General features: G+C 37.6%; 1 protein-coding gene across 1 annotated transcript in view; it reads left to right on the forward strand.

Moving 5' to 3' along the window:
• The window catches only part of LOC135157280 (plexin-A4-like), a 51,466-nt gene that overhangs the window by 13,266 nt on the left and 23,347 nt on the right, over positions 1-14,853 (forward strand). The window contains exons 9-13 of the mRNA XM_064112350.1: positions 10,738-10,852; positions 11,410-11,547; positions 12,305-12,403; positions 13,139-13,232; positions 13,586-13,776. Coding sequence (XP_063968420.1) covers positions 10,738-10,852; positions 11,410-11,547; positions 12,305-12,403; positions 13,139-13,232; positions 13,586-13,776 — 637 coding nt within the window. The remainder of the gene's footprint in view (positions 1-10,737; positions 10,853-11,409; positions 11,548-12,304; positions 12,404-13,138; positions 13,233-13,585; positions 13,777-14,853) is intronic.

Here is a 14,853-nt window from a genome sequence, read left to right on the forward strand (position 1 = left end):
TGGGACACATTCTGAGGGTTCTACGTCAGGTCCTACAATCAAGACTTATAAGCCTTCCCAATCATATCACCTTGTTTTATGGATCTTCTCTTTGTATGATTGATAGGTCTTCACCATTCATAGTTAAGATAGCATTTGGGATGCTAATATTGGCATTGTGTTTTCGTAACAAGTCAACGCCAAACAACATCTCATCTGCTATCGGAGCTACATAAATCTTCTCGCTGAGTATTTGGGCACCCAGCTTGATATTGATAGGCCCTACCACCATGCCGTCCATTGTCATGTCTCGGCCAGCCCCCTTAAGGATTACACGCTTAAGGATGGGCGGCCGAGGCTGGAGGCGTTTGAATAGCCTATCTGATATAATGGTGACAGCTGCCGCAGTGTCCAAAACAGATGTAATGGGCTCTTTGCCAACTGTCAACCCAACACTCAATGTTGAAGTAGACATAATTCTACAAATGACTACTTCAATATCTTGATCTTTAACCTCACCAGGAATGTCTGGTGGCCATGGTGGATTCCTCCAAGGAACACCTATTACCTCAGAGAATTTTGGGCTCCCTGGACTTGCTTGTGAGTCCGGTGCCCGTGAGCTACCATGGTCTTGTGGCATGAGGCTGTCCTTTAATGGAATGGAGATGGTGGGGATCTGTAATCGGATCGGGGATTCCCCATCTCCTCCGATCCCTGTCCATTTCCCTCCTCCTCGAAGGTGACAGCCCTAAGTTGTCTGTTCTGAGCAGGCGATCTCCCTCTGGGGCAGGCCCTACTGAAATGGCCTTCTTCCCCACAGTTGAAGCAGCCTGCGAAGTTTCGCTGCCGATCGGTTGGTGGAAGGCCCGAAGATGGTCTTCTGCCTCCTTCTGACCGATCCGGCGTTCTATTAGAGGTATACCTCGGCCTGTCTGATGTACCCGGAGCTCGACCAGAGGTATACTTTGGTCTGTCCGGTGTTCCCAGAGCTCGGCCGGAGGTATATTTTGGTCTTTCAGGTGTGACAGGGGCACGGCCGGAGGAGTAACTCGGCTGGCCTCTTGACACCGACAAAAGTTCTTTAGTACTCCGAGACAGATCCGTGATTGCAGCAACCATCGAATCCATCTTGGAGGCCCACATTGCGTTCTGAGCCTCCAGAGCACTGATTCTAGCCTCAAGGCTAGAATTTCCTTTGGTGGCAGCTTCCGGAGGAGACGACTCTTTTACCCTGAGGTCATTCTTATCTTCTCCTACAGAGAGCTGCCTTACTTCGTTTCTCAGCCTAGGGCCATGCTTCTGCATGGTCTTCTGGGTAAACTGAAACCATTTGTACTTGGTCATGGCTTCATCTAATGTCCCAGGCCGAGAAGTCAGGACATGATGCCCTGCATCTTTGTCTTGGGCACCTTGGCAGAACCTTGCCACTACAAGTTCTTGGACGAACTTGTCAGGTAGGCCTACGAAGGCCTGACCTGCAAGGGTCATAAGCCTATCTGCCCATTTGATGATGTCTTCATCCGAGCTTTGAAAAGCCGATTGAAATTGCATCCTAGTAACTTCCGGCTCCTCGTGGAGAGCGAACCGCTTCTCCAACTTGGTAACCAAGTCAGAGAAGGCGATATTTGGATTGCTCTCCTGGATGAGGGCCATGAACTTACTGGCTTCGGCCTCCAACGCCAGACACAGCTGATATTTCTTGTCTGCATCAGACATGCCATGTCTTTCGGTGTAAAGTTGGAACTTTGAATAGAAGGCCGCCCAACTTCCCTTGCCGTCGAACGAAATGGTCTTCGGCAAAGAGGTTGGTCTAGAAGGGGGCCTTCTGTCGTCATACTCTGGTACCACAGGTCTTGAGGCCGAAGTAAGTCTGGTGACGCGGGGCGGCTGATTTCTTATTGGCAGCCCCAAGTATCCAGGACTTACTGATGGCCTTGTGGTGTTTCTATTTCCACTGTATACTGGGCCTCCATGTCCATCTCTTTGGGGTCCAGCGCCTTGATACACAGGGTTGCTACCCCCATGTTGCAAGTCACATGGTCCTTGGGGAGAGGTTTGCGGGGCCACAGTGTTAGGGTAGTGTGGCGGATATCTGCCTCCAGCCCATGGTGGGCAATACCCACCGTAGGCGGCAGCAGGGTTGCAGTATGGAGGAGCTGGTTGTCCAATTCCTCCGAATGGCATCATCTGCATCATCCTAAACATCACGCCATACATTTCATCATACTGTGCTTGCGAGAAGTTTGGAGCGGCCTGTGGAAAGCTATGTGGAGGTGTCTGGGTAGTTTGGTTGGTCATTGCTGGTCGGCCACCCTGAGTACCGGGAGCCTGACCATGCAAATCTACTTGGGCATGATGACCAAATTGGAACTGGGGTCCTGCTGGGGTAGCTACCTGGGCACGAGGACCACATTGGAACTGGGGTCCTGGTGGGGTAACTTGGTGGGGACCCTGTGGTGGGAACAGGCCATCGTTCCATCCTGAAAGCCCAAATTGATTAGCCCAGAGGGACTTAGCCCTATCTTCTGGAGAGGCCGAAGGCTGCTGAGTAAAAGCGCCACCTGGCCTCCCCCCTGTGAAAAATAAGGGGGCCTCCCCGTCCTGTGTCTGAGAAGACTGGCCTACAGCACCCCGAGTGCTATGTGCACGGGTGTGCTGTGGCCAAGCCTCAAACGCCTGGCTCACGGGGGGCTCCTTTGATGGAATCATTGGAACGCTCGTAGAAGGCTCGTCTCCTTCAGAGCGCACTTCTCTGCGGTCCACATTATGAGCCGTTGTTGTTGGCTCATAGTCAAAGGCGTAAACTAATAGTTCCGCCTTCGGTATGTGAGGTATTGACATGAATGTATCCGGAGTAAGGTCAGCCGCCTCCCTCGCGTGTAGAATGCGGTTGGCGGTGGCCATACCCACTCCGGGCAGACTCATCAATTCCTCAGACGAACAAAAGTTGATTTTGATTCTTGGAATGTTGCTCGCCATCTTGATGTAGAAATTAATCAGTAACAAAAATTAAATTCCAAAATTGAACTGTAATTAACCAAAAATTATCCTGCAGACTTTGTCTTGCGGATAAAATCAAAATAAATCTGGGACAAAATTAACTTTTTGAAAAAAAAATGAAAGAATTAACAGAACTAACCTCACAATATCCTGAGAATGTAATCAAATTAAAATCCAGAGGCTACCTTGCCTAAAAAATAAAATTCCTAATTCTTAGGAGAGAAAAGAAAAAATGCAAACAATCGAACGCTCACTTGTTCAAAGAAAGATATGAAAAATATATAGAAATAATTTCAAATAAATAAATTCTTATTATTTATTTTTTTTTAAATACAATTCGAACAAATGGAATAATGATTTGATCTTTATACAATTTATTTAAATATATACAGAATTTATTTAATTGTACAATTTCTAATTTATTAATTTGAATGTGGATTTATATAAAGATCAGCAGCACAGCTCACAGCATTCACTCAACGGCAGCAGCAGCAACAATACAACAGCACAGCAGCAACAAAATATATAATACAACAGCAGCAGCAACAAATTAATTACACAACGGCAGCAGCAATAAACAACAAAATATTCAATACAGCAGCAGCAGCAAAATATTCAATACAGCAGCAGCAGCAACAACAAAATAATTAATACAAGACTGAATTTCCTTATCTCCTGAGACGCGTGACCAAAAATAATAAATTCCTAATAATTAACAGCAGCAGCAGCAGCAGCAGCAAATTTCTGGTGTTTTCTCCAAAAAACACCCAGAAATATAATTACAAAAAAATACTAACAGCAGCAGCAGCAGCGCGGCGGTCAAAGGAGAAAAGCTAATTCAGGCTTGTAATAAAATAATCAACTCACAACATCAATAATATTCAGCAATCCATTCACACCACATCAGTAAACACAGTCAAACGCAATCAAAATTACATCAAAGTCAATCACACTCGGTGGCCACAAAAATATATCCTAACGAGGGAAGATTTAAATATATGGTCAACAAAATGAGTGGATATTTCCCCTAACAGTACAACGTATAATGTTTTGTCCAGAAAAATCCGATTAGCTCCTGTCGAGCTAGCCGCTGAATTCCTTCAAGGCCAGCACGGCAGTGCCGATCGGTAAAAAAATAGAGTATATTTACGGAACAAAAAATCAAACTTTTTCCACCAAAAAATAAAATCTCAAACAAAAATAATATGTTACTTTTTGTTTTATTTAATATAATGGACGAAACAGAGTCAAACAGCTCAAATTAATAAAAAGCCTAAAATTTTCAAGATGGCGGCGGCTTTTTTATATTCGGCCACGGCCAACGCAGATTCTGCAACGGCGTTGGCTGTGGAGAAGTAAAGAAAATGTTTTTCCGAAAATAAAATAAAAATCGCTTTAATCCTCGTCGCCAGTAAAGAGGTGGGCCGATAACATAAATAATAATACACTCGCTATACACATATAAACTTCACACCGGGAGAAAGCCTTACCTTATTCTTGTTCTCTATCCAGGCACTGACAGCTCTCTTATAAACAGGTCCGCTACGACCGGGGGTTGGGTATGGAATGATGAATGGCGTGTGTAGTGTGTGTGCTGGGTATGTGTGCTGTACAGCTGACTGGTCTTGTGTTTGTTCCTCCCGCCGATGGGTCATGTGATGTTGTGTGCTTAATTACTACTAATCCCCTAACACCATAATGCTAACATGATATATCATTGATTATGTTTGTTACGATACTGCAACAAATAACAATGAAATATTTTTGAGTGTTGAAGTTGAATTTCCTTTTTTATTACAGGAAATTAATTATACATTTACAAATCATAAATTGAGAATGGTCTTACGTCTCTTGAGATTGCGATAATAATCCAAATGATAGTATCCAGATAAAATTCCACAAAGATGGCGATGATGAAACTGATGCTGAAGCACGATGAATAACAAGAGTCGCTGTAACGAGTTGAAATGTCCGTGAAGACGGTGTTGATGATGATTAACAGTCAAATTCAGCAATCCATGGGTTGAAAAACGTTAATTAAACATGTTGATGATCTCGATGAGAACTGAGAATTCCTCTCTCAAAATAACTGCAAACAGTTCATTGATGGCGTGCAAATAATTCCACAGAAGATAAATATTCCAGGTGGAAATAAACACTGCTCTGACATAAAGTCTGGCGTGAAACTCTGAGTTCTGATCTGATATGATGAAGTGATCTCATATGATGAAGTGATCTGATATGATATGATGAAATCCTCGTAGAAACTGCAGCTTATAAATGCGCATTTCAACTATTCTAGATCGTTCTAGTATTCACTACCATGGAAGGTTCTAGTATTGTCTTAAAAAAACATTCTCATTTCAGGAGCAGTCCTCATTTCTAAAACATTCTTGAATGACCTCAGTGAAATCAACAACATAGCTAATTCTATTGTTTATTTCCACTACCACTGGAATCCTATTGTTCTCTTCCACTGCCCCAGGAATCTATTGTTTGCTTTTCCCTATTCAAAAATAAAACTCATTGGCCTTTAAATAGGAAACAGGCCTGCAGAACAAAAGCTTTTACAAACACGTTCTCGAATATTCTTTATCATTCTTGGATATCCGTAAAGAGGAAATAACTAGATAATGAATGTAGTTGCTCTTACAATTCTTCTTATATAACATGTTATGTATGGGAAAATTGTTTATTTGATATTACAAATAGCTGCCAATAGACCAAATAGTAATATTTTCTATGGCAAAGGGGCCAACAAAAATCGCAAGTGTGAGCACTAAAATGAATATTATTGAGAGAAACGAGTGGAATACTGACTAAAAATACCCAATTGTTAGGGAGATATATTATTTAATATGCCATGCATGTGATCAATTCTGTATTTTGATATTCAAAATGGCCGCCAAATTCCGTAACAGTATTATGTAAAATGAGCAAGAGGACCAAAGAAATAACAAGAGTGAGCACTGAAATGTATTTATTTGTGATGAATAAATGGAATACTGTCTAAAAAAACATAATTTTTAAAGAAATATATCATTCAGGTCTATAGTTTGTTTTTAATACTGTATTTTGACTTTCAACATGGCCGCCATCGACATTGATTGTATTATTTACAATGCGAACTGGGAAATATATTCCACACGAGTGAGCACCATAAATGCACGTAATTGTGATATTTGAGTTGTTATATATAAGAATTGTAAGAGCAATTACATTCATTAATTTAGTTATTTCCTCTTTAAGGATATTTTGGAATGATTGAGAATGTTCTAGATGGCTCTTTATTACAGCTGTGTTACACATGACTAATCTTTGAATACTCTTTGTTATCCCTTGAATGTCCCAAGAGAGACAATACAGACTGAATAGAGATTACTTTACAATAGACTTGTATTGGTAGTGAAAATAACAATATGCTTAGCTATTTTGTTGACACTGTTGACATTTCACTGAGGTCATTTCAGGAATGTTTTAGAAATGTAGAATGTTTTGTAAAGACAATATAGAACCTTCCATAATAGTGAATACTAGAAACTTCTAGATCAATGAATGATCTAGAATAGTTGAAATGTGTATAAATAGCTGGAGTTTCTTCGAAGACATCATCACATCATACTAGAAGATCACATCATATTAGATCACTTCATCACATCAGATCAGAACTCAGAGTTTCGTGCCAGACTTTATGTCAGAGCAGAGTTTATTTCCACCTTGAATATTTATCTTCTGTGGAATTATTTACCCACCATCAATGAACTGTTTGCAGTTATTTTGAGAGAGGAATTATCAGTCTTCATCGAGATCATCAACATCATCAACCTGTTCAATAAATGCTTTTCAACCCATGGATTGCTGAAATTGACTGTTAATCATCGTCAACATCGTCTTCACGGACATTTCAACTTGTTACAGTGACTCTCATTATTCATCGTGCTTCAACATCAGTTTCATCACCGCCTTCTTTGTAAACAGAGTTTTCGCCAGCCAACTGGGATACTATTATTTGGATCGTACATTTGGAATTACACCAGAACTGACTCAAGAGATTGTTGTAAGATGTTCTGTTTTAATTTTGTTTAATAATTAATATAGTTATATTTCCATTAATAAAAGGGAAATTAAATCATATTATTCTGATTGTTATTTGTTGCAGTATTGTAACAGAGTAAAATAATGTATGAAAACATAATTTCTATCAAGATATATCAGTTCTTCTGACAGGTAGGTGATAAATACAAAATTATTAAAGTCAAAATGGCCACTACAGGCCCCATCATTATCATGTACAATGTGATTGGCGACAAATGATTTTGGCTTTGCTTGACTAAATAGTGTCGTATGAGTGACATATTGTCTGAAAACATGATTGCTAACGAAATGTGTCATAACATCTAAAATTTAGATGATAAATGTTATATTTCAAAATTAAAAATGGCCGCCATATGTCCTTTTGTGAAAATTATCTATCCTCTTCAAATTGTATATAATACAATAAGAGCCCATGGTGGCCATTTTCCAATTCAGAACGCAGCATTATCTCGTCAGGAACCATGGTTTTAGACAATTAAAAACTCTTACATCACAATTATATGCAATACTTATAGTCAAGCAAAGCCAAATTCTATCATAATTAAATGTCCCAAATTACAATGTACATAATACTTTTACGACCTATGGCAACTATTTTGAATGTCAAAGTACAGCATTTATTACCTCCATGACCAATATGTGATGTATTTATTTACAAATCATGTTTAAGACAATATTTTTACTCTTACATCACCGTAACATGCATTTTATGATTCCCTATAAGAATGTATAGCATAATTTAGTTAGGGCCTGTATCAGCTATTTTGAATGTCAAAATACAGTATTTATCTCTTACCTGGCAGAAGAAATGCTATATTTCATAACAATCATGTTTTCAAATAATGTTTTATCATACATCAGGATTTTATAGATTTCATAGTCAAGTAAATCCAATTCTTACAAAATTACATGTCCCCATTTACAATGTAGAAAGTACTTTTAGGGCCGATAGGGGCCATTCTGAATTTTATAATACAGCATTTATCTCATGAATGACAAAAGAAATGATATGTTTTCAGACATTATTTTACTCAGTGATTAAATTTACATTCATTTTATAGTTCATTCTATTGTAAAATTAATTTTTCCAATCGCATTGTACATAATGTATAATGGGCTTAGGCGGTAATTTTTAATGTCAAAATACAGCATTTATCACATAAATTGCATTTATATTTCGTTAAAACATTTGTTTTTAGCAAGTATTCCACTCGCTCTTAATACTAATAATATGCATTTTACTACTCACTCTTGTGATTTTTTTGTCCCAATTAACATTGTACATAATACTGTCAGGGCACTTGGTGGCTTTTTTTTTTATATTAAAATGCTTCATTTATTACATACATGACATAGCAAATGATAGAAATCATGTTTTCATCAATTTTTTCACTAAGATTCACACTTGCTTGCATTTAGTGCTCACTTTTGTGAAATTTAGTTTTCTCTGCTCATTTTGTACGTAATATAGAATACAGCGGTCTATGACGGCCATTTCGAATATCATTTTTTTCAGAGAGTATTTTACTCCTGCAACACAAATACATACATTTTATAACCAATGTGCGGGCAATTTTATGATTTTCCTGGGGAATTTTCATTTTTTGGCGGCCATAATGGATTTTGGGAAAATGTTCAAGGTTACACTAGTGGCATCATTCAGATTCATATTGGATTTTGGGAAAAGGTTCAAGGATGCACACGAGTGGCATCATTCAGATTCGTAATAAGCACCCCCGAATTCACAAGAAACCATCTAAAAATATTGTATATTTAAAAAACAAGGTTTGGTCAATTTTCTGTGGGGCCTATCCTGGACTATTTAGCCACGTCACGTTTGCTTCGAGAAATTTGAGGAGCATCTTGGAAATATTCCAAGCCTTTCACATCATGTGGGGCTGTAATAAGTACTGGCATCTACCGTATATTTCCTTAAAGAATTCGTCACTTCGTTATGAATAAGAACTTGCAAGTAATTCACTTTATAATTTGCAGTCAAAGGGGGGGATATTCTGGCGTCGTGCTTTATATCTTTCTGCGCTCATTGTTATCATTTATTACAAATAATTGCACATTGCTGATTTAAATACCGCTATTCAAATGAAAATAATCGCGATTAGAGTTCTTAAGAAGTGGTGCAGCAGCAGTTATCAAGCAAGACACATTCCATAATGACGGTACAGACAATCATGGTCTATGGCCTATGTTCAGCTGCTAAAGTCGTTCCCATATGACCCAAATGATCTTGAGAACTTATACACACATCTATTAGTCTTTTTTTCATTGTTGAATTAAAATATAAACTGAAATGAGTTTCAGATCTCTCTACAGCAAACAAAACATAAATGTGGCTACGTGATAAAACTTAACGGTGCAGACTTGAGCAATAATTAACAAACGAGTTAATGTTTTAGATCATAAATTGGTATCATGTCCCTCAACGTTTATCCAACGATTGTCTATTTACAGGGTGTTTCTAAAAAAGGTAAGCGAAGTTCAAGGGACAGGTATATCGATAATTCACGATCTATTCTTGTGATTTTTATTTGACATAACTGAGTGACCCCATCAAATTTAATTTGCCACCTTATTTGCGTCAAAATTGTCATGGGTCGCAAAGTTATGTTCCTCCGAAGGCGAAGGGTACACCCCATACTTTTTCAAAGTGTTGGGGTTTGATATACATGCAACGAACCCATTTTGTTGTAGGGTTTTGCTTTCATCAGAGTTTTTTTTTCCTCTGCAAATTAAAAAAAATCATACCTTCTGTTGTTTTGCGAGTGAATGAGCAATTTCGGTTGGGCACATCCTTGGTGACTTATAGACACATGTTTGACAATACATGTAGATATATGTTCTTCCTCACAATCCTGCAATAGCTAGAAGAGCAATACAAGACATGCAGCGTCGACAGGTAAGGTACTGTGAAAACATTGAAGGAGTTGGTGCAAAAGGTAGGAATGAAAAACGTGCTCAGCAAAAAAAAAAATGAAGCTAGGCAGTTGCTATGTAAATGCATGTCATTCAAAAAAAAAAATAATAACAGACGGGGTAAAATTTTACTAAATGTGTAGGGGGACAATCTCAGATGAAACCAAAACCCCAAACATTACGATAAGTATGTTTCATGCATGAACATTAAAACCCCATTTTTATTATTTTTTTCTGGGGGTGGTTAGGTTTGTACCCTTGGCCTTCGAAGTTCTATAACTCTGTAATTGATATTCAGTATTTAATTCTCGTACTTAAGATGGCTCTTCTCATTACGGCATATTAATTTTGACTGAAACTTGTTTAAGCATACATTTTTAGGGCAATCAGTGATATGTCATGCGTGTTAAGGTATTACACCAAACCAATATTAGTTCTTTTAACAAGACTGAGTTGTTCTTGGTAGAGGTAAATCCCATGACCAGGGCACTGTTTCATAAAAGTTACCATTATGGTAACTTTGCTATCCAATGGTAACTACTCAGGTAGCATGGCCTAACAACTAATCGATATCAAGGATTTCTTGGAAGATATCAATGCATGTTAAAGTTCCCATAATGATAACTTTTATGGGGCACAGGACTGGCAGAAAACAAGTAGGCCTGGAGTGTTTTTTTAACAACTATTCCATTTCACGCTATCATGGCTTATACAACTGTACTTCTCTTTCAGTTGTTCGTCTTGTGTCACAAGTTCATGGCCATGTGACTGGTGCGTTTACGGCAACAAGTGTACGTATGATAGCAACTCATGCCAGGCCGGTGAAACTGTGGTGATTGGAGAAAATGTAAGCATTTATCATTGAAAACATAGACCTCCATTGTAGTTTCGCATTTTAATGAGCATTTCAATAGTTTTAACTAATCGGGATTTCTTAGGGATGTTAATTTTAAGTGTTTTTTTTCTTTATTCAAGTTACTTCAAGCAAATTTATTTAAACGTAGAATGAAGATGTATACCATTTGATGCTTTTGAGCATTGTACTAGTAAGTATCATTTTCAACATTTTTGATATATAGTTACCATAATGATGTTACTGGCATAAATGGCTATCATCTTCATTATTGTAATTAATCATCATTATATAATTATAGTTAATTATTATACTTATTCCTACTATGTTCGTTTTCATGCTGTTATCAGTAACATCCGTTTAGAATCATATTACTTGGCTGCTGCTACTAGGACAACTACCAATCAATTTAGTATGATTATCAGTAGCAGTATTACCCTTATAATTCAACATCTTATACATGTATGTGGAACCATAATTATAGAGATTTCCATTTAATTTTGAATAAGAAACACATAAGTTATTATACCCGTTTAATTTTCTACATTTAGAATCCAATAGGTTCTGGAGACAAAGGTCAGAGCCACTGTCCTCAGTTGGTTGGTACCTCAGAAACCTTCTTCATACCAGTAAATATTCCTTCAGGTTTCTCACTAGTGGCAAGAAATATTCCTACAGATCAAACAAAGGTACTGCTGTGGTGTAATGATAATTGTAACGTGAATGTTTCTATTTATCCTTGCATTCGTGACACGTGGCCTGCTGTCACTCATTGCAATACTCTTAGAAGGCACAGAAGGTGAAAAGAGTGGAAAAGGGTCGAGGCGTGACAAGACAGTGTTGTCCACCCTTTTTCAGAACGTTGTCATATTTCAGCCAGTTTTAATGATGATTTACCATTTCCATTCTTTCAAGTTTTTTTTTAGAATCAATCTTACCATACCCACATTATCTACTTACTACTGTAACGATTGTAAGGCAAGGGCATACTGCCGGGTCCGCTGCTGCTGCTTTTACTGGCTGTTCTAGTACTCTTCCTTGGCTAGACTACCAATAGTTAAATTTTAGTGCAATTGATATTGTTGATGCGGCTGTTGTTGTTGCCATACCTACTTTCTCTGAATGATAGTTTGTATGTGACTGCATTCTACAAAATAGGCCTATATTCTTACTAATATATATTGACAAGGCTTTACCGATTAGCATGCAGATTATCACAGTGATTGAGTAAAATTACAATCAATGTATTGTTGTTATTGTTACTACTATACTACTACTACTACTACATATTTAGTATTATTATTTGTTAGAAGTAGTAGTAGTATTATCATTATGATTTAGTAGTGGACGCATGAACCTTTGCTCTATACAAGAATCAAATCACCATCATATTATCGATGGCAAAATGTATATTTGATCATTATGTATTTAATTCAATGTTCGCAGATCCAGTCATTCGACTGCATTCTTCTTATTGATGGAGACGAGGCACGAGTAGAAACTATATTCTTCAATGAAAGCTATGTTCTGTGTGGGACTAAAGAGGTAAACATTACTCATTTACAGTGTTCAAGTCATATGGTGTATGCAAAAGACACATATTCTTTAATTTACTAACTAAAAGTATTAAATTACTATAACGAGTGTCTTTCAAAATATTTAATAAATTCATACCTACCGATGTACAGCAGCGCTTTTTTAATATCTGAAGCGAGAATATCACGCTTCATATACACAATTTAATATGTACTTTGTCTCAGGAACAGTCTTTTCCGTATCTTTGACAAATTGAAATCACAGAATCACTCAGTCAACGTGTAATACTCCACCGCATCCTTGTCGAGCTATTCCTATGCGAACATTGACCCACCCATTATGTATTAGCTTTACTTTATCAATAAACACCTATTACATTTATATCTGGCACACGTCCCTTGCCAATTAGCACATCTCTTTTATACAAGAGTGAGGTTGGTACATCATGTACCAACCTCATGAAGTACTTTGGACTTTATTACCATAGAGTTACTAACAATTAGTAGCTCCATGTCATTACCAATGACAGTTAATAGGATTTACATGATTTATATGGAGAGTTCAATGGGGAGGCTTAATTAGACCAAACAGAATGCGCTAACAAGAAATTATATTAGGCCTATATACAAGCATTTCCCTGCATATCCATCTACCGACCCTCTTTGGAAGCAAATAATAAATATTCAATTAGATGAAGTATACTCTAGCCTAGATCTTTATTTCAATTATATACATTTTTTACAGTACATGTATGCTGACGACATCCTTCAGAACAATGTGAGCGTCTCCGTTCAATGGAATTACCAACACTATATAGATGACCCTAATGATGCATATGGTATGACAAAAGTATCTACAATATTTTTTTAATCTGTCTTCTAATTTGAAACTTCTTAAAACATTAATGTATCAAATAATTTTTTTTCTGTGTAGTAACTTTAGGCACAATAGTAAAAGTTTGTGCTTTATTTCAACTTAAGTCAACAACACCTAAAGCGTTGAATTATTTATGATCAGTATAAAACAGTAACGACGATTTATTATTTTATTCAACTTTTGATTAACATAAATTGCCCGCAATGTTAAAAGATGAGAACCAATTTTTAGAAATTCGTACGTAAAATGTGGGGGCTTGTATTTTGGATTGCGAAAATATTTTGTAATACGAACAAACTTTCTTTTGCCTTGAAGTGACTCTGTACAAGTGTTCAGCCAACGATGGAAGCTGCAGCCGGTGTCTATCTCCAGAAGCAACACCTTCGTTCCTAAACTGTGGCTGGTGTGGGAATGACTGTAATGTCCTTGAGAGTGATGTTTGTCAGAGCAATCGATCTGTCAATCAGAATGAGACTAATCTTTGTTCAGCACCAGTAATAACTGAAGTAAGATGATAGCATATGTTTTTAAAGTAATAGTTAAAAGACCAAAATGTCAATTTGTAAAAAGTATGTGTCGCGTCTTTTATACCAGGACTCTCACAGTAAGGATATACATCGCTTCATAGCAGCTTTCCGGTTACACTTCGTAATTCCGAAGGTTCGTAATTCCGAAACACGTAAAATGCCTATACCTTGATGTTCGTTAATCCGAAAACGAAAAAAGGTTCGTTAATCCGAACATTTGTGGCGTTATTCCGACGGTTCATTATTCCGAAGGTTCGATAATCTAAAAACGAAATAAGGTTCGTTGTTCCGAAAACGAAATAAGGTTCGTTAATCCGAAAACAAGATAAGGTTTGTTTTTCCGAAGGTTCGTTAATCCGAATACGAAATAAGGTTCGTTAATCCGAAAAATGAAAACCGGGAAAGCAGAAGCAGAGGCAAGGGGGCGGGGGACACTGTTGCTGTTCAATTGTTATGAGGATGGGAAGGCAAGGGCGGCCGAACGAATTTTCGTTCGGGGGGTAAAGCAAAGAAATGAAACTCCTACGTCAAAATGGGCACTTTGGTTAAGTGACTTCTTATTATGGCAAAATGTATATATAGGCTTTATTTTTCGGGAGAGAGTATAATGAGCGAGCGGCTTGGTAAAAAAATTAAAGGTGAAGTTGTAAAACTCGTTTAGGGGTCAATTATTCGTAAAATGGCATTATTGCGAGGTGTTGCGAGCGTAAATCACAAGCTAAAACTTAAGGGTATTTCAATAAAACATGAAAATAAGTTTTTAAAAATCCGAGCAGATTTCTGCTGTCATTAAAAAGATGTGAATCTAACTAAAGAATTTACACGAGCGCAAAACGCGAGCTTAAACATACTGACCAGAGAAGGAACCTGTTAAAGAAAGCATTTAGTGACCTCTTTAGGATACATATTTCTCCAATCGAATAATTGAGAGTGCGAAGCGCAAGCTGAAAATTTGCAATATTCCAGCCTGAAAACTTAACTTGTATATTTTAAAAAGAGTATTTTATTTCGAAAAACATGAAAAACAGCATATTTATTTTTGAAAAAACGAACTTT

Source organism: Lytechinus pictus, chromosome 17 (assembly GCF_037042905.1).
Source record: "Lytechinus pictus isolate F3 Inbred chromosome 17, Lp3.0, whole genome shotgun sequence".
NCBI classification, from domain to species: Eukaryota; Metazoa; Echinodermata; class Echinoidea; order Temnopleuroida; family Toxopneustidae; genus Lytechinus; species Lytechinus pictus.